Consider the following 21542-nt stretch of genomic DNA (forward strand, 5'->3'; position numbering starts at 1 on the left):
AAAAATATAATCTTGAATGTTAGAAAGAGTACATCTTTTATGCTGTATTCTGAACTAGGTCGCATGCTTCTGCATATCACCCGTAGGTGCCGAAGAATTAAACCATTAAAATAAGTAATTGTGTATTGAAGTCTGTTTATGATGATATGACTGAATGTAATCACAGAAAATGTAACTGGCGTTGCCAGGGTCAAAACTTCTACCTACTGGTTTTTTGGACGTTTGGTTTAATCATAGAGTTGTTACATTTTTTCCAATATGGTCTTGTCGATAATTTCTTTTAATTACGGAATGAGTATGTTGAAAATTCATCAAAATGTTATTTGTACAAATTCTTGTTAGACTCGTGTACTTTACGGTACCATTTATCAAAATCTATACCAGATAATTATCCTCGACTTATATTTAAATTCCCATTATCTTCTCATCAGCTGCGTTTAGAAGAAGGTAGACATCAAAATATTCCGAGAGAACATATGATTTGTAATCATTGTAACCAGAATTTAGTAGACGATGAGTTCCGTTTTATTTTGCATTGTCCCTTGTATATAAATTTACGTTGAAAGGTTTTATTGGAACCGTCCGTCGTCTTACAAATCCGTACAAATTACTAACAGTACGTAATAGAAAAGAGCTCTGTTATCTGGGTAAATATTTACAATCAAGTTTATTATTATGTTCAACATTTTAATCTTAATGTATGTTGTTTAAGTACAATGCATCTTACGTCAATTACCTCCTTTAAAATGATATTGTCATGGCACTATCGAAATAATAATTGTCCTTCTATTATACTTTTGTATGTGTACTAAACTGTTTGCCAGTCTGTCTAATTTCTTATCGTCTTGTACAATGTAAATTAATTTTTATATAATATCTGAATATTCAGTATGTGATATAACAGCCTTATATTTTACATTGTATTCTGTTTAACTTTAATACTAATGAGCTGTAAGGCTAGAAGTGAATACAACACACTACTCCATGGCAGGAAATCAACCGTTCAGCACATTGTCACGTGATCTGCTATTGTTATTATATTTGTTATTATATTACATGTAGAAGGTTTTGATACAAATTAGATTGTTGATACTAATTATGTAAATAAACTTTAATGTCATTTAAAAACAATGTCTGCTTCCCTGGCCTGCACAAAAATATACACCGGCCTCAGTTGATATGTACATGTTTACGTCTGGATAGAAAAAAAAACATGTATTACATGTAAATATTACGGTTACATATGTAGAAGGTTTTGAGTAGATGCTTAGAAATATGAGCTTTCGGGTGTAGTAAAGACCTGTCCTTGTTCTGTGCGAAGACATGAAGGACCATAAAAAATATTTAATATGACAACCAGGCATTAACTATTATTTGTAGGTCGTTCAAAAATGATTTATAAGCCGGTATTGGTTACACGCCATACGAATTTAGTATGTATTTAGTTATATAAATCTGTTATTCTCGCTCCTTTAGGATGCCGCATTATCAAACCTCCTTCTGTCGCTCAATGTCAGCACCGAGTGAAACTGTTGATTGTGAGTCTCGAATTCCTGTAAGATCCTATAATAATCTGGTTCTCAGATACTTGATTTCTTTGTATAAATGATGAGTTATCCACGTTTCTGTGTGACCTGTGTTACTCTGTGTGGTCCAGAATGTGAACTTTCGACAACATTTATATAGAATATAAAATGATTGTCCGTCATTTCCGTAGAAAAATACCTAAATTGTTGGTTTATATAAACTTATGCTATATAGCGAAATGAGCTACCCTCTCCTATCGGCCAAGATTTAAGCGCGCGAGGGGTCTTCCTGTAGGAGGAAATCGGGGTAACCGGGGGTAGAATATATACGTGGTAGAGCACGTGACACCCTATCTTTTATTGTTCGATCGGGGGATCAAACAACGATCGTCTAAATGAAAGACAGGTGCGTTACCATTGCGCCATCCGACAACCATATCTAGTCTATTCTATACTCGGACAGGTTGTCTTAAATGTTAATCTCTTTGCTGTATATTTATAAGTATTTTATTCTCGCCATAATGAGATATATTTGTAGAACAGAAAACTATATATTACCTTTCTTTCTTTTCCTGAAGAGCCGCAAGATTCCGAACACGACGTCGGAGTTCCATAGACTTAGAGACGAAGACCTACCAGCGCGACCAGATCCTCCGGGACAAGAGGAAAAGACTGATCAAGCGAAATACTATCGCTGACTTCTATAGATCTCGGGACTCTCCTTCGTCTGATGGTAAGTAAGCTATCTACCTTATATCACTTGCAATGCCATAAAAACACATATCTTCGAAAATGTATTTGTCGTTCCACAAATTAGTCTTCCTAGCATGTCAGACACTATTTGTCTCTCATACATGTGAGTTTTTATTCTCTATAAAGGTTCGGCGAGTCTTTCCTGTTTGACAGTTAATTTCGTTTTCCTACAAATTCCCATCCCTTGAGTCGTCTTCGTTTGACCGTTTTGATGTCTTTTTGATGCAACGTCTTCCTCGTCCGACACTTCATGTTTTTGTAAATAACATCATTTAGATTTATCAGTTATTTGTCCATTTTTGGTTTTGATTGTATTATGTTTATATAAAACAAAAATCTGCGGTGATCTTTTTCATGATCTCCGACTGCTTAGAGGACGTAGGACTGGTGTTCATCAAAGAAAAACAGGCTTAATCACTGTTAGTCACGTTTCATCTAATAAATAGCCTTGCCTGTATATGTTTTTTGTTGCTTAACGTAGCAAATGGTCGTTGATTCATTCAACCATAACGGATACTGGGCAAGTCTGGTATTAATAGGTTATCAATCATAACACCTATTAAAACACTTTTCCTATGCAGTGAGACAAGACTGGTAATAATAGTCACACTCAGAAATATTCTATTTCTTAGTGCGATATGCAGTTGGACGTTTATAAAGCTCGTTGGTATGCCTGGTGGTTCTGTTGTTCGATATACAGTTAGACATGTGTAATGCTCGTTAGTTTGCCTGGTGGATTCTTTACTGGTTACCAGGTTCTTATTATGGAACGTGACATTATTTCTTTAGCGTGACCAAGATTTTCACTGCAGGTGTTGTCGATGAAGCAAAAATAAATGTTCTCTTCCCGAACATATGGTCTTATTTTTCCTGTATTTTTAGGAGTTGCCGTGAAATATTTCTTTTTGTTAATCATTTGCCCAGGTTTTTATCAAATACCAGTTTGAATTAAGATCATGCTGAGATGTCGTATTTTCTTTGTTGTTTTAATACTCGCATGCAATATTCTACAGCTTAAACATAAAAACACAATAGAAGGTTGGTGATATATGTAAGAAAAACACATCTTACCAATCTTATCATTATTTAGATTTTTTACGTTAAGATTGAGTAAGCAAATTATATTTCGTAATATAAGTTTCATTGCTCAACACTATAGATTTCAACCATCTAAAGCGACGGTGATGCGAATGTTTTATTTATTGACTTGTTTACGCCTCCTCTCTCTTCAAACCTCATATCAACAGGTGATGTTATGGTGCTGTATATGTCTTGGATCGTTCAACGAACCACTCGGCACTAATTAACATACTTTAAGAAATATCACGACTACCGCTAATAAAATATAAAACCGTTCGAGTAATACACTTAATTGTGTAATCGATTTCTATTCCTGTACGAATTAAACGGTACTACATTGTTACCCAGAGCATGACAAGACGAGGTTTCCTGATATCCTCCAGAAGGCTGCATTGTCTAGATATGGATCACAGTATTATAATAAAGTGACGATTCACAAAAACATTAAAAGGAAATAAGGTGTACGAAAATAATCAATTATATAATTTTCTTGATAACTATGACATCTTCAACAAAAATCAAAGAGAACGTCGAAGTCCAAAGTAGGAATAAATTTTGATGAATTGAACGATTTGTCAGGCAAAAAGTACCAGTACATTATGGTGTTCCGGAGTGAACGTCTGTTGCTTCATAAACAACATCCGCTATGTTAAGTCTGTTGTATAAATCTCGGTCAAATTTAAGTGAGACAGCTTTCTCATCACTGTAACAAGAAACCTGACATGGCAATTTTACAATTCACGCTTGCAAATGTATCAAAACACTTGCCATTCATATCGAAAAACGAACATTAAATCTCAAAAAAACATTGCGACGTGTCAACGAAAAAAAAAACGACAAAAGGTTTTGGAAAATCTAGTCAGTTACTATCGAGAAATGGGAAGTTCACGATAGAAAAGCCGATTCCTTGTTTTCCTTGTTCAATTCTTTCAGTATCTTCCGGCAGGTTTATCTGATAAGCGATACCATTGTATCAGTCAAAAACCGCCGTTAATATACATTGTACATGTATCTGAAAGTTAATTTGGACGGACTTGATAACAATACAGAAAGGATTCTTCGATGAATCCAGCTTAACTGAAAGCTAAAGCAACAGTCTCCGAAAGATCAGCACAGCTTAATTTTCGCGTTGGGATAATGATGTTTCAACGCTATGATATTACCACGGATGCTATACAAGTGATCGTATTGTAATCAGAATACGCATGCAATCAATGCTAATCTTTTTACATTTTCTAAAAAGGTATTTGTTGTGTCATTAAAACAAATCTTTGTACATTTGGTATAAAGTTATTTGTTTTGTTATTTGATTGTGACATGTACATACACTTTTCCGGACCAGAATAATCTGTTTGTTTTTCCACCTTTTTTTCTGTTTTTCTACAAAAAGAAAAAGTCGATATAGATACATTGCTGCGAATCATACTGAAACTAATTTTGTTGACTCAGACATGTCTAAAGTCAGGGTAAGTACACTGTTGACGGTAAGATAGGAAATATTGGCTTTCTTGTTGACTGAGTTCTGTTAAGGAACAATACATGCCAACAGCTGTAACTATGGAAATAAACGGTCTCTTTCTTGAATATATTAGGTTTTAATACGAGAGTGAATATACTGTATGCAAGATGTTGGCAAAACATGAAAAAATTCCAGTTGCTTTAAATTCAAGACCTTTGTTGATATGTTGTCTTGAAATAACAAATATATTGATCATGTCCATTTGACAAATACTCCAACATATCACATTGACGACATGAAAGGCTCTTTAACAAACATCACATACTTCGATCATTAAATACAGCGAAACAATCAACAATATCATAAAACTACACTACATATGCTGTCATATCATTTCAATTCCAACACTTGGATCTTATTTTTCCCTGTCTACTTTCTGTGTTTTATTATTTGCTTATTAATTATATCATCGTCTCTAGACACCCGTCTTCACATGATCCTTGCTGTTGCAATGATGTAAAACCACGATAAACACACAAAACAAACTAATCAAAATTCCCTTAAGTGATGGTGACAATTTCCCCATAATTACATAAACTTTTTGTGGTATTCATATTGATGTCATTGCATGTAAATTAATCTTTGAATGCTTTGATCTTACACGCATGTGTTTATTCCTGGTGGTTTCATCATAATGACCATGGTTTTAATTTTAACATGCGATTATACCTGAATTGATCTGGATTCTCATGGTGAATGCCATCCATGAATCAGAAGACACTCAACATCTTTAGAACACACACTGATTAGCTTTGTAGTTTTTTTAAAGATCTCGTTTGCTAGGATTTCCATCATCCTGCTTTAAAGGCCGTTTATCTGGTATGACTTTGACTTAAGGATTTGGCTGAACAACAGTATTTTCTCGATGCGTTCATTCAGAATTGTACAAAGATACAGTTGAACCAAATAACGAGTAATGCTGCGTCATACAACTCTTTCGTCCTTCGAGCATTCATCACTGATGCGGTGGACCTAATTTTGGGAAAGCTAGGACACTAGGGGAAAATAAGAATTAATGGAAATGAATGTCAAAATTGAATGTAGCCTATAGCTCAATAAGTTACATGACATTATATGATTAAACAAACAACAAGAAAATGTCAACATAATCATAATCCAAACTTAAATGCAATAAAATTCAATCAAATATGCACAAAAGTACCATTTGCTACTAAAAAAATACAAGGAGAATAAGACCAGGTGTTCCGGAAGAGTAAGCGTCTCCTGCGTCATCAACGACCCAATAGTTTCACTAACGAACACCAAACAAACCCAGGTTCGCACAAAGAAACAGAACATTTTCAAATGAGATCTTAGAAAAAGATAGGGTAGGGAAGTGAAATACCTGTAGTTAACGCTTAAAATTTGATATATTGTCTATCTTTTATGGAATTGAATTAGTCAAATGCAAAATGTCATTCTCGACATAACATTTGTGTGTGAAGTGTAAAGCTGAACAACGTCACTTGACTTCATTCCTTGCCGTAACCTGCATGTCATATTTTAATTTGGTGAAAACTGGCGCCATTCAGAAAATGCACACCCTGAAGGCATTCTTTTTAATGACTCAGTGTTGAAAATTATGTAATCTTAATTTTTGAAGTAATTGCATCTCTGCTTCTGGTTTTGACATGAGATCTTGGTAAGCGGTTGGTGTAGAAGAATATGTCTTGTCCATGATTAAGGGACAAAACAGCTGTATGATGTAGCTTAGTTATTTGCTTATTCTACATCTACTTCTAGTTTATCATTGAAAGGTTCTATTCATGTGTGTATCTATTGCATAATTGTTTAGAATAAAGTCTAGGATAATGTATGAGGGAAATCCTGTAATAAATGCATACAGGGCGAGAGTTCTGTGTATAAAGCTGGAAGTCTTAGTCAAATATAATGTACAAGGGAAATCCTGTAATAAATGCATACAGGGCGAGAGTTCTGTGTATACAGCTGGAAGTCAAATATAATGTACAAGGGAAATCTTGTAATAAATGCATACAGGGCGAGAGTTCTGTGTATACAGCTGGAAGTCTTAGTCAAATATAATGTACAAGGGAAATCCTGTAATGAATGCATACAGGGCGAGAGTTCTGTGTATACAGCTGGAAGTCTTAGTCAAATATAATGTACAAGGGAAATCCTGTAATAAATGCATACAGGGCGAGAGTTCTGTGTATACAGCTGGAAGTCTTAGTGTAGAATAATATATAAGGAAAATCCAGCAAGTAATGCATACGGAACGAGATTTCAATGTATACAGCTGGAAGTCTAGGTCTTATATTATATATAAGGGAAATACTGTAGGTAATGCATAAGGAGCGAGATTTCAATGTAAACAGCTGCAAGTCTAGGTGTAGAATAGTGTACAAGGAAAATCCTATCCGTAATCACTATCGAATTAACAATTAGACTCAAGTTTTCGTATCTACGTCACCCATATCATTTTTAACACAGTGAAACTCGAACTACTCCTCAAAATTAGTTTATGTACTATGGCATCCTAATGTCCTCAGGACAGTTTTCTTGGTTGTATTGTAATCGTTCGAAGGGGTCAGAAATTGTTTGCTTTGGCGTTAAGGCTTAGATGACAAGAACATGGATTTTGTTTCAGATTAGATTGAAACTTAAAAGAGTTTTGATAACGCTGTAGTTAAACTCATAACCTTTATTTCCGAAAATTAAAGGCATGTTTGTTATTGTACAGAGGACGTTAAATGTTGATAGTGAAGTAATATTGGGGAAGCATGCTGTTTTCCCACTACAGTTGAGATCAATGCCAGCACAACGTTATATTTGTGAGTCATTACGGAAATTTCCATGGTTAGTTTTGATTAAAAAATCCAAACAGTTGCGATGGCTAAGTTGTCATTAGTGATTGGAGATATGACTGTCTTTATAAATAATTGTTTTTTTCAAACATTAATGATATATTTCTTTGATCAGATTCTTAATGAAACGCGATTCTGTGAATGTTACTTGGGTTCGTGTTTAAATTATATTCTGGGAGTAAACAGAATCAACAAGTCAACACACACACATTGTATTTGACAAAAAATAGAATAGTTAATTAAAATACACTCCCATTTCAATATGTGTCCCGAAACCAACGACATAATTTAATTGCCAAACGGTTGCGCTGCATGAGGTGATGGTGGTTGTTTGTGGTATAATTGTACGGAATGGTATTGCTAGCACAGTAACGGCGCTTGTCGAATCTTATAGGGAAACACAAATTAATGTTTTTTCCTGCAAATGCGAAGTGTGATCGAAGGTTCTAGCAGAGTCACTTCCTGGTAGACGGTCTATCAGACACTATCATAGCTGTTCGGTTGTCTTCTACACAGTGTCTTAACATTATAGGCTTACCTTGTGAAACACACCGATAAAAAAATTATAGAACGCCTCTATCCAAGGTCAAGGGAGTCAATTTCCAGGTATGCTGCAGGTTACATGTTGTTATCTCACCAAAAAACCTATGTTGTGTGAAAATGGGTGCTTGGGTGAAAGAAAATCATGTTTTTATAAACCATGGGTCTCGGCCTCCTGGGGCCTATCAGTTTTTTTAAAATCTATCTTGTTTTTCAGAAATTACAGGATATTGTCCAAAATTAGCCTAAAGGATCCCTTGGTGAAGGGAAATCACTTTCATATAAACTGTTGGTCTCAGCTCCCGTGGGACACAGGGGCGGAGCCCAACAGGGAAAATCTATCGTCATTTTAAAAATCTGTCTTGTTTTTTCAGGAATTGCAGGATGTTGTTCAAAATTGGTCTGATGCATCCTTAGGTGTAGGGTAACTAATATGTATAACCGATGGATCTCAGCTCCGTATGGCGGGAGCGGTGGGGCCCAATAGGGGATATAGGCACATTCTTTAGTTCATTCTTCTTATGCAGTAATGCTTAGATTCTGTCCATATATTGGTGTGAGACATGCTTGGGAAAAAAATAATTAAAATTGTATGAACATTGGACTTCGGTCCAATGGGGCCAGAGGTACGTGACCAAATAGTGGACATTGAACAAAATCTTTTTTATGTTGCAAATAAAGACATTCTTGGGGAAGAGAACTAATTATTTACAAACAGCTGCATCTTGCCCTCTTTTGTAGGAGGATGGAGCCTATTATGGGGAAACAAATACAAGTGATTTAAATACTTTTCCCTTAGTTAAAAAATTAATTTTAGCAAACTAAACCAGGTCAACGATAAAGGCCCTAGGAGCCTCTTGTTCTTAGACGTTCGCCTATGTCTTAATGATAGTTATTGTTACTAAAGTGTTTAGAACACTGTTGGTGACGGGAATTTATTACAAAATCATTGAACTTTTTTACAGTCGTTGATCAAGGACAATAGAATGTCATTTGTATAAGGACCAATTCAACGGACTACGTTAGCGAATTGGGGTTCATTATTCCAAGAACAGTAGCTAAAAGCAGTAGAATGCTTATATTTATCGACTGCAATATTTATCTCATCTTAAGTATATATATCCTTACTTTGTGTGCATTACCTGTAAAATTTCTAAGAAGTTGATTATTTATCAGCTCGGTACTACACTGGAAAATATATAGATATATATGTAAGACTTTCAGTACACAGTCATTGTGTAAACGCCATACGGTCTAATGGTGCTGCTCTCTCGGGGACCATATTTACTTTACCTCAATATGATACACCATGTAGACATATCTTCATGTCATATATACTGTGTGATTCCAAATTACAAAATGTCTCCTATATGTTGATGTGTTTTATTTCTTAATATCTTTTCTGGTAAACTCGAAAATGAGTTAAGATCAGTAACATTTGAGAACCCTATACTATTGAAGTACGTGAACCTTTCCAGGATTTGATTTATCAAGACGTCAATGTATTTCAGGTTACGTTCCTCGTTGATGTGTTTCACGTATCACGATTGATCATCCGACAAGATGTTAGAGATAAATTGCTGGGACATTTTTCTTGTATTCTGGATGCGAACTGGATTAAGATTAATAGCAATTAGTACAGAGGTGTTAGACGGAGATCGATGGATTCCAGGCTCAGAGGCGTTGACTTAGAAAATTACGATGTCTCCTGTATACTGACTCTGTAGGACATTCGGAAGTTTTGTGTGTTTATGTAATAATAAGGCGTTGTCTAGAACATGCGGGAATTGTCTTATAATTTACACAAACATGAGAGATTGTGATTGCTAAGACCCGAGAAATCGGAAGAACTGAGAAATCGTTAGAGGTACAGATTCTATCAAATTTCCAGACAGAAACATCGCGTCGACTACTTAAACATATACCTATCTCCAATACACAGTTTTAAATGTCACAAGTATACAGTGGTGCAAGATACCACCGGACTATGACAAATTCAGTGTGCTAGAAATTTTCACCAACTTGAGAAAACAGTTATAAGTGTAAAGGCAGTTTTGTGCATAATATACAGGATGATATGAAATGAAGGTTGTTTTTATCCGTTGTCTAAATTTTATCTGAAGACTTCCATTACGGCATTCTATACCATAAACCTTAGCAGGTGTTGAGCTATACAAGTCGAAATGGCCACTTTACAGTACCATCCGGGCGAGCCCACGTCAATATCTGATATTCAGCTTGAGCGATATACCGTTAATAATTTATAAGCAGTAAATGTTGCTGTTAAATAAGAGCAGACAGAAAAGTGTGATTTTCTTTCTTGTTACAATATCGCCTTGGAAACCATCTTTTACTTTTAATAAAATGCCCAAGTACAACCTGAGCAGGACAGCTTTAAACCATTTCTCAAAATATGATAGACTTTATTACAGTGTAAGTTATGATTACCATGGCAACGATTGATCGATACAAAATAAATTTCACAAACGACTTTCAAACACATCGTATACTGTACCACCGAGACGACTGAATTACCAAACCACAGTAATGTACCAAGGGGAAAACTAAGGTAACATATAACATACCTAATACTGTATGTTTAGGCATGCGCAGACACACGTAAACAGTTGCAACTTGATAGGGCACAACTGGGAAAAATAAAATGTCATACGTTGGATGACAGTTACTTCACCTGAGCAAAAGTACACGTAAACAAGTGAAAAATACCTAATCGTTGGGATGGAAAACTAGGTCTTTCAGGCAAGGCTAGAAACAGATTTAAGAATACATCAGACCTCTGTTGAAAATCAACGAATAAACACGTAACACAGCTGACGCCGAACAACCAGGACAGATACTAAAATACTAGATGATACAGAGTTACAGCGTCAAATTATACCAACAGGGCAAGTTAACATAACTATCCTAAAGAGTATCCGATCAGTTATATAGCGTGAACAAAGTTATTATCTTCAATATAATATAGAAGGACGAAGCCATGATCAAAAGGAGAAAAATACAGACATGTCTACAGCATCACAATTCAAATCTTAATTCGATGAAACAAGGAAAAATATGAACAAAAAATGCAAACACATGAAAAAGTATATGGGTAATAAGACCAGGTGTTCTGGAAGGGTAAACGGTTTTTTTTTTCCATTTACGAAAAAACTTGGTCAATCCGAAAACAATAATGAAAATACCGACATGTCTACCTAATAAGTATTTCCACGTTCCCTGACGTAACCGAGGTAGATAACAAGCACATTAACCTACAGCACAGCGAATAGATTAGGTGGATATCATTTTGACAACCATAAAACTTACCAATAATCTTCACAAACCTATGTACATCACGTTATTGGAAACAATGAGGATTAATAGCTGTTACAAAATCAGTGGTTATTAGATATCATATTTCGGTCACTCAAATTGGGTAATTTTTTTAGATATCAAAAACAGTCTTTTATAAGCGGGGGTTTTTGGTAACCTGTAAAAATGAAAAACGGCGTGAGAAAAAGTAGAACTTATACAACAAGCACGAGTTTCTATGGCCTGTTTTTATCACAATTGTCACTGCCAATGTCTGACATCAGTTTATGATATTTAGTGAAATGCCGCTTATTGATTTAACCAATTTGACAAATTTAGAAACATATGGAACTATTGTAATTCATTACAAATCCTAACAATTGATAAATGTGTTTGATATCTTAAAAGCTATACATTCCATGTAGGAAATCAAATTATTTTCATCTATATAAAGAAAACAATCATTTACGTCTTATTTCGCGTTTTAATTTCGATGCGGCTGGCAGCACGCTTTCGGTAGAAATATAAATATTTCATACTCCTTACGTCATAAAAATGAGATGAGTCACGGTTAGTGAGTGCATCTCCGCGATAAGTACAAACTGAACACACACATACACGCACACAAACACACACACACACCCTCACACACACACACACACACACACACACACACACACACACACACACACACACACACACACACACACACACACACACACACACACACACATACATACCATACGTTATACATCACAGCAATAACAGCAATCACGAGTAGCATATGCCATTCTGTGTACATTCTGGGATTGGCTTAATCAGTGTTGATGCTAATATGCTGGTTCCATATCAATATATTTTCCAAACTTAACCGTACATGTATTAGTGATAACAATCGATACAAAGACAATATTACTTATAATCTAAAGACAAGATATACAGTGTAAACTATAAAGCATTATCTGAATCGTGATACGACATTTATTACTTTTTCGCTTACTCGAGTGTTAAAAGTTTTCCTCGGTATATCGGTAATGATGCTGTTTTGCTCATGGAAACGACTTATTGTTTGAGGTGAAAATAGAAGCGATCAATATTTGACACTAGCTGGTGCTAGAGTAGCCGTAAACCCGTCGTTATGACAAGCTACTCCATTAGAACGTATTGTTAAGTCGTCGTAAACATAGTCAAGACTACAAAGACGCCTGTCAGCAGAGCCTCTTCTGGCTTAATTACAAAAAAGTCAGCTAAGCATCCCACGAGTAAACTGTTCATCTACAATCTACATTCGATATTTCCGTATCAACGGGGCCATTATATTGAAATGTTCTTCAAACCTATATTTTATATGTTCTAGGTACCAAAGCGTTCTGGTGTGAAGCGACTTTGTTTTTAACTCTGTTAAAGATTTATCTTTGTTAATTTGTTTATCTTGAAATTTTGGAAATTTTCGTTCGCAAAAAATAAAAGAAGAAATTTCAATGCTGGTTTCTACTCTACCGAAATTTGACCCACGAAAACATGGTGTCTTCCACCATGATAGTAGATACTGACTTTGCAGTGGTACAGTTGTGGCACAGTAGGGCGTGTGTACTATTGTACTAGAACAGATAACCTGACCCTCTTTTTATTAATCCATCGGGACGTGTATTTCCAGTAATCGGTTTGTCACAATTGTTCTGTTATCTGCCACTTTGCACGACATTTTTCACATCAATGAAACGTAACTTCACGATAATTTGTTTCATGATGATAGTGTTGATTAAAATCCTCTCTCATAATGTTGTTGTTTGATGATGTTGATTAAAATCCTCTCTCATAACGTTGTTGTTTGATGATGTTAATACATATCCCCTCTCATGACCTTGTTGTTTGATTATGATGATTAAAATCCTCTCTCATAACGTTGTTGTTTGATGATGTTAATACATATCCCCTCTCATGACCTTGTTGTTTGATTATGATGATTAAAATCCTCTCTCATAACGTTGTTGTTTGATGATGTTGATAAATATCCTCTCATATGACGTTGTTGTTTGATGATGTTAATTAATATCCTCTCTCATGACGTTGTTGTTTGATGATGTTGATAAATATCCTCTCTAATGACGTTGTTGTTTGATGATGTTAATTAATATCCTCTCTCATCACGTTGTTGTTTGATGATGTTGATTAATATCCTCTCTCATCACGTTGTTGTTTGATGATGTTTATAAATATTCTCTCTCATGACGCTGTTGTTTGATAATGTTTATTAATATCCTCTCTCATGACGTTGTTGTTTGATGATGTTGATAAATATCCTCTCTCATGACGTTGTTGTTTGATGATGTTAATTAATATCCTCTCTCATGACGTTGTTGTTTGATGATGTTTATAAATATCCTCTCTCATGACGTTGTTGTTTGATGATGTTAATTAATATCCTCTCTCATCACGTTGTTGTTTGATGATGTTGATTAATATCCTCTCTCATCACGTTGTTGTTTGATGATGTTGATAAATATTCTCTCTCATGACGCTGTTGTTTGATAATGTTTATTAATATCCTCTCTCATGACGTTTTTTTTTGATAATGTTTATAAATATTCTCTCTCATGGCGATGATGTTTGATGATGTTTATAAATATCCTCTCTCATGGCGATGTTGTTTATGATGTTTATTAATATCCTCTCTCATGACGTTCTGGTTACATTAATTTGATAATGTTGTAAGGTATCATTACGTAACAGATGTGATTATCCTAACTACTATCCGGTCTCGCGACGTATGCTTTTGTGGTATTGATTAAGATGCTTTTTCATGGTGTCGTTAACATGATGCTTTTAATGCTATAACCTTAGGACGTCATCATTTCTATGACGACTTTTCATGTCGTTTCTTGCAACTGCTTTGTTGAAGATAGCCTTTATTTTCGTGAATCTTCCGTAACGTTGGTCATTTCATATTTGTTAATTAAATCGAGTGCGGAATCAAAACTTTCGCAACCTAAGATAATAATTTCCAAAATGACTTTAAACAATCATGGTTATACTACAAGACAATGTATATAATGATTATGTTTGTAGATTTACTCATTTCAGAATGCGAATTTTATAATTCCAGACAACAAAAAAGGACGTCCGACGACTTTCTCTTTCAGAAGGCTGGTATGTATGCTTTATTGTTCATATTGCATTTCAACGTTAATATACACAGTAATAAGAAGTACAGATCGATGCGGACAATCTGGATATGAATTTAAAAGACAATGATATTCATAGAAACGGACATAAATTACGATGAAATAGTAATATAAAGTGACGCACAGATGTTTTTTGAACACCGAAGTCTTAACATTTTCTTAGACACAAAAGTCCAAAAGGTGTCAAAAGGCTGTTTTCCCTCAAAAGTTTGAAAACCAAAAGAATCAAATATTGCATCTATTGTACTTATTAACGAAGTATCTGTTTTCTTGCAGATAAAAACCAGGAGTAAAGAAGAGCTGTCAAAACTAAGCGATGTTCTGACAAAACTGTCACCTTCTCAGTTCCAGGATAGCGATCTAGCCGCTTATAAGGTACTCGTAAATGTTTCACACCTTTATAAAATTGCAAGTAAAATGAGACTTAGATTTAAGAAGGTTAAGCATCTTCTGTTTTAACGACAAAACCCGTTATGTAAATCATGGTCAATCTAACAATACGCTCCGAAAAGAGAACAAGGGCGACAACAACCAGGAATACCAACAAGTATCAAGCACATAAAACAACGAATTGCATGTCACACAAGGAAATATGAGATTTTAAAACGATAACATGTTGACGACCATTTCCCTATAAATATTGACTTCTCTGAAACCCTGAGTTTATCTATGAGAAGGCTATAATTTCTGGCTAATAACTGAGACTTGTCAATACATTACGTTGGGGAAGCAGTATTTAACTACATAGAAATGAAAAAAACAATTAGAGACAAATCGATTTATCAGTCTTATCACACAGCTCGGTAGAAAACTGTCGACGTAAGTGATTTATGAAACCGATTCTATCGTGTCCTTGATTTTCAGTTCTGGTATGTACGATTGAAATAGTCTAAAAGGAACACACCATTAACATGTATAAAGAACATTTATGAACATTTACAATCAACATGTATATATTTGTGGTCACATAAATGTTTTTTGAAGAATTTATGACTTATTTTCGTAGGTCTTCGATAAACAAGGCTCATATAGACCTTAGTTTAGTTGCCATTACTTCGCTTTCAGAACTGGTCTCTGAAACAAACCGGCATTCATCTTTTTACTTTCAGCCACGCTTTCAACATATCTATACCTGGATATACCTGTATGTAATGAAATTTGGATATCACTATTCCATGTTTGTAAAATATGTTGTGAGGCCCTTATTTTAAGACGTAGAAAAAGACTAGCACTCAACATATTATCCACAATTATAAGAATTTAAAATTGTTCATTCAATATGTAATCTTTTTATATATGTTTTTTATTTTTCTTGGTTATTAATGAGTAAACATTGTAACCAAGGGTATATCTGAATAGTGTCTATTGTTAGTTGTATATATGAGTCAGAGTGAACAAGTATTGAATACGGTTGGCATTACAATTAGGGAAATCATGAACAAGTGTTTAGCCATGGAGGATAATGTGCTTCAGTACAGTAGCGTTTAATCTGGTTTATTCTGAGAAATACTGCACATGTATTTCTCATATTGCATTGCTAATCAAAAGAGTACTATATATTTAAATAATTACTTGAGCAAGACAGTGTTAATGACGTACTCTGTAGAGTAATGGCGGTATTTCTTCACCAACAAATAGATTTCCTTCAGTCTCCACTGACTTGCACGGTTGATTGATGTCATCACACGAAAGATACTCTTTCACATCACACAACTGAGAAAATGGCTTCCATCAGATCGTTTATATTCAGCAGATTAATGATGCGAAACTTTTGAGTTGATTCTTTTTAAAGAATTTAAATCAGCACAAAATTGGAAAACAAATTGCTTCCATGTTCCTTCTTGTTTGATCACTGACTTTAACTGTTTGACATTGAGATGTATTGGATAGCTTGTAATCAATCACATACTTTGATGTTTTGATACAACTCCAAATGTACCCCATCTGTCAGCAGTATCAAACTCTACATCTGGTAAACCACTCAGTACATATGCGGTACTTTCCGTCCTTCATCTAACGTGAATTCTGTTACATAATATCGGTTCATAGTGCTAATGTTTATATCCTGAATCGTATTAAAGGGATACAGTCAGATTTAGAATCTTTCCTTTAAATCTCATTAAAGGTATGCAGTTATATATATCATCTATCACCTTAATCATATAAAAGGCATACTTTCATAATCTATCTTATATATATATTATTTAAGTAATACAGTCAAATCTGATTAAAGGCTCACTGTCAGTACGATCATCTTTTCTCTAAATCTTTCAATCAGATTTCTTATTTTACCTCTAAGTCTTATTTAAGGGATATAATTAGATATTTCATCTTAATCTTATTAGAGCATACGGCCAGATATATTATCTATCCTCGAAGTTTTATAAAGGGGTACAGTCAAGTGTATCTTCTGTCCTCAAAAATATTATCACCTACTTATCCCATCTTACATATTTATCCGACTCGATTATCTTCTTAGTGAGTCGTAGCAAAAGTGTATTGGCTGTTTATCATATAACCTCTAAACTTTGTTAAAGGAGGCACAGTCAGATTAATTATATATCAAAGCTCTTGACCATGTTAAAGGATATAGTCAGACCATCGATTCTATAAAATTTTATTAAGGAATTAAATTAGTTAGATTGTCTACTCGATTACTCTAACTGTAAGGATACATCATATATTCAGAGCCTGCCGGATTAAGTTTATCATTGGGATAAGTCCTATTTTGTTGTCCTGTGGATCCCATGGCAGTGATCAACTCTTATCATATATGAAGTACCATATAGGTGATTTGTCCGCCTGGATACAGTGAATGTATTGGTTACATTATCATAATAGCCAGGATTAGTCATAATTATTCCAATAGTCAAAACTAGCTCCGAGTTCAGAAACAATAACGAAATTACTGGTATGTCAACACAACTTAAGCTCACGTTCTATGAAGCGAGGATCAAAATGAAATACTTAACACGGAGTGAAAGTATGAACAAAATCAATGTGATTTCTGTATTAATCAAAGGTAATACGTCTTTTACTTTTAAAGGTATATTGTGTTAGTAAAACGTCGTTCATGTGAAATCGCTATTAGCAATTGTTTGTTTATGAATACAAGTACTTGACGTTCTTCTAAGATTATCAGATATTTGAAAATTTCGAAATTCATTTTAAGAGATCACTTTGGATTTTAACAATTAGGGTTTTAGCATTACTGACGAGTCCTAGATGAACGAAACAACTGTATGAAACAGTTTCAATTATTGTTTGGCTCTCCTGCATCTTATTCAATTTTGTATAGAACAAGAGTGCTATTCACTTATGTGTCTTTTGTACAATCCTCTGTAATATAAATACAATTAATATTGAACAGAACTGCCACTGGTCGGACCTAATCGTCAGTTCAGACAAGGAAAGACAACCCATAAAAATTCCCGAGAGTGAACGAAAACGGCGTGAGGCGGTATGGGAACTGTTTACCAGCGAGTGTGTCTTTCTGATCGATCATCTGATGGCGTTAAAGCACGTACGTGTCATCTCGTCTCTTCCTTGACGACTTAAATCGATACTGTTCGTCGTACTCCTCGCTACACTCCCCTATAGATTAGTATAAAGAGGAATCGTTACCCGGTAGTAGTCGTGTTATTATCTTCCCTGCTGATGTATCAAGTGTCATGTCAGCACGGTATGAGAGGTTCTTTACGTTAAAATAACAACTCAGATCTAGTACGTTTATTTCTTCAATTATACATCTCTTCATAATTTTGTTCTTATTTAGTTTTGTTATTTTGTTTGTTTTCTTTTGGTTTTTATTTTTGTATTTTTGTTTTGTATTTGTCTTATTCAATGTTACGCTGCCCATAATATTTTGACATTTACAATACTTTACACTGGGTCGTTTTTTATTATTTCTTTTTTTCTTTTCTCTGTTTCTTTGAGCTTTGTATGCAAGTACAACGCATTCAGCCACGATGCATGTTCATTTTTTTCCTCATTTGCTTTACTATTTTTAATTTCCTGTTTGCTGTTTGTCAAATTTTGTTGCCATGTGACCGTGACCGTCACCTTTGACCTACATTTGAAAAAAAAAAACAATTTAACTAACCCTGACATATCATTAGCGCAATGAAGACATATGTGTTTCACAAAGTGTGCATGCAATTAGCACATGCCTTACACGGTACATTTTTAATGTCCCACTTAAGAATTTTGTTGCAACTGTTGCCATAGTGCTCGCACAACTTATCTTATTTATAATCTTTTCCCCTAACTCGCTTCCAGCTTTTGAAATTAAGGCAAAACAAAACTGGACGTCAAAATCCCTCTGGGATTTCTTGTAATAGTTTTGGTATCGGTGTCATTATAGCTTTTTTAGTTGTTATATCGATGGTTTAAAATAGACACTCATACTTTTTCGTTTTGAAATATTTCTTGAGCGTCTAGAGGAAGTGGAATATGGATGTTTTAAATTAATTTGGTTGTATGATCTTAAAGTTCAAGCAATGGCAATTATCACTGCTGGAACTAAACGCTAACAAGGGTAACATGATTAACTCAATCACCTTCCTCTGTATGTCCTGTTGGATACCTACTATTGATAATGGCAAAGTTTACACAAACGCCTGCTCATGACCTGACTAATAATGGACGTCGCAATGTGGTAATGCTGTAAGTAAGGATTGAAATAAAGTCAGACTGACGTTTTGCAAATTTCTGTTATTGCATTTAAAGCATTGTCTTCAAATACATTACAGTGTTTCTTGGAGCCGTTGAAGAAAGTACAGGTGGAAGGATTTCTGATGTACATAGAACCTCCGGAGATTTTCTGTAACTTAGATGATTTGTGCTATGTAAGTCATCTGTTTTATATATACACTGATTGTAACCCAAACCATTGCAGTGGGTGAACATAGCATTCACATCACCAAGAGCTACAGATCGAAACACTTCGATCAAACTCTTACCTGCTTGTGCTATACATTCATGTGTGTAGTTAAACACTATTGCTATCAAAAATACATGTAAGATAATTAGAAATAGTAAAAGAGAAAAGATATATAACTAAGAAATGATGGCTTAAGAATTGGTGACATGGTAATCTTATATGATGAAATATTTGTGTTACCTTTAGGTAAGCTACACCTTCTGTAAAGATCTGTTATCTGTACTGACCAAGAACATGTCCAATACAGAGATATGGGAGACCAAACGATTAGAGGAGGTTTTAGAGAGGGTAAGTGTGGAAATATTTATATACAAGTTGAACTCGGAGATATAAAATACTAAACAACTACGGGAGGTCTTAGGAAGTACAAGTTTATGGATTTATTGACTTGTCGAACACAGAGATTTAGGAGCACACATAATCATAGGCCTTAGGAAGGGTAATTTTACAAATAGGCCATGCATGGCCATTACCGAGTACTGGAAGACTTAATGACGATAGTATCCCTTTCTTGCACAAATGAAATGTATCTAGATCAATCATCGTAATGCGTGGTATGATCTCCGACAAGAACCAAGTTTGCAACATCAAAACCATCGAATACCTGATATAGGAGAAAAAATGGACTTAATGAAATTATAATGTCGATTAAAAACCTTTGTTTTCGTCAAACTGCATCTTTTCAAACCATGTGTTTTAAGACTGATTTAAAAGGCTTGAATGCGTTACATGAGAATATGCCCACTTTTTGCCTCTCTATCAGTAGATTTAAAATACATCTGACGTTATGAGTTCGCAGATGAAGCATTTAGCAGTGTATCCTTTTACAACTGTGATATATGTTTGTACTTTCATTTCTCAATTCGGGAATTTAAACACGAAGAATTCGTTTGTCAACGAATGGGTAAACATCTATTTCCAAATAGATTTTACTGCTGTTCATATTTTGTTGAAGATTAATCGAAGTTGAGTTTCGATTAAGATTTAATTGATATGTCTATATTTTTTGTTGTTGTTATTGACCTGAATTTCAGCACTGTATTTTCATAGGTACTACTCATCAACGAAATAAATTGTCACCGTAGTGATATTTTTAAAGCGAGACAAGAATTTGGTTCCGTGCAAATGTATGATTAAACATGACTCCTCTTATTTGAGAAAAATACTTGTTTAACATTGAAGTTTGCCAATCTGTCGGAGGAAGGAGAAGTATACCACACATACTGCCTCAACTACACCAGAGGACTTAATTATTTGGAGAAACTGAAAAAGAATGACGACTACTGCGAATTTGAAAAGGTAGCGTACGGTATCAATGAGACTCCTAAAGTCCAGTTCACTGATGTTCCTGATATCAAAATACTGCATGATACTTAAATGGAACCGTGATACTGAATTTTAACTAAATAGTATACTTTGAATTAATTAACGAGTAAATTACTGTTGTTGCTCAATATGTTTCTAGAAGTAAAGTTAAGGAAATATGTGTTATTGAAGCCTAACATGTAAGTTAAACTCTTTGTGTATTCTAGTATTTTATGTTCCCGTTTTCGAGTTAATCCACAATTAAATTCACAGGTGTTATTTACGACAGATAACGAGAGTGTGTTACTTAAGTTCGGTTGATGTGTATAGGTGACGTTCAACGAATGCGTGTTCGGTGAAATCCATGTGTGATACCTGTTTCATACGAATTTCTGGTTTTGGTTAATAAAATCGGGTTAATGGCAATCCATTCATCCATGTTTTCGTGACCTGTTATACATGTGACGCTATGATAAAATATAGAAGTGATTGATATCTACGTTGAAAAATTTGAGATGTGTGTAATAAATGCGTTTTGATTGCGTGTCTTTATGT

At 34.6% G+C, this 21542-nt stretch overlaps 1 protein-coding gene across 1 annotated transcript in view; it reads left to right on the forward strand.

The window, feature by feature from the left end:
- LOC132546534 (pleckstrin homology domain-containing family G member 7-like) overlaps nt 1-21542 on the forward strand; it is an 89688-nt gene that overhangs the window by 61493 nt on the left and 6653 nt on the right. Inside the window, exons 6-12 of the mRNA XM_060210254.1 lie at nt 2105-2259; nt 14662-14705; nt 15017-15115; nt 18111-18263; nt 19492-19587; nt 19869-19970; nt 20865-20981. Of these exons, the coding sequence (XP_060066237.1) occupies nt 2105-2259; nt 14662-14705; nt 15017-15115; nt 18111-18263; nt 19492-19587; nt 19869-19970; nt 20865-20981 (766 nt within the window). The remainder of the gene's footprint in view (nt 1-2104; nt 2260-14661; nt 14706-15016; nt 15116-18110; nt 18264-19491; nt 19588-19868; nt 19971-20864; nt 20982-21542) is intronic.

This window comes from Ylistrum balloti, unplaced genomic scaffold, assembly GCF_031769215.1.
Source record: "Ylistrum balloti isolate Yb309-2 unplaced genomic scaffold, AGI_CSIRO_Ybal_v1 Utg369894, whole genome shotgun sequence".
Classification (NCBI taxonomy): Eukaryota; Metazoa; Mollusca; class Bivalvia; order Pectinida; family Pectinidae; genus Ylistrum; species Ylistrum balloti.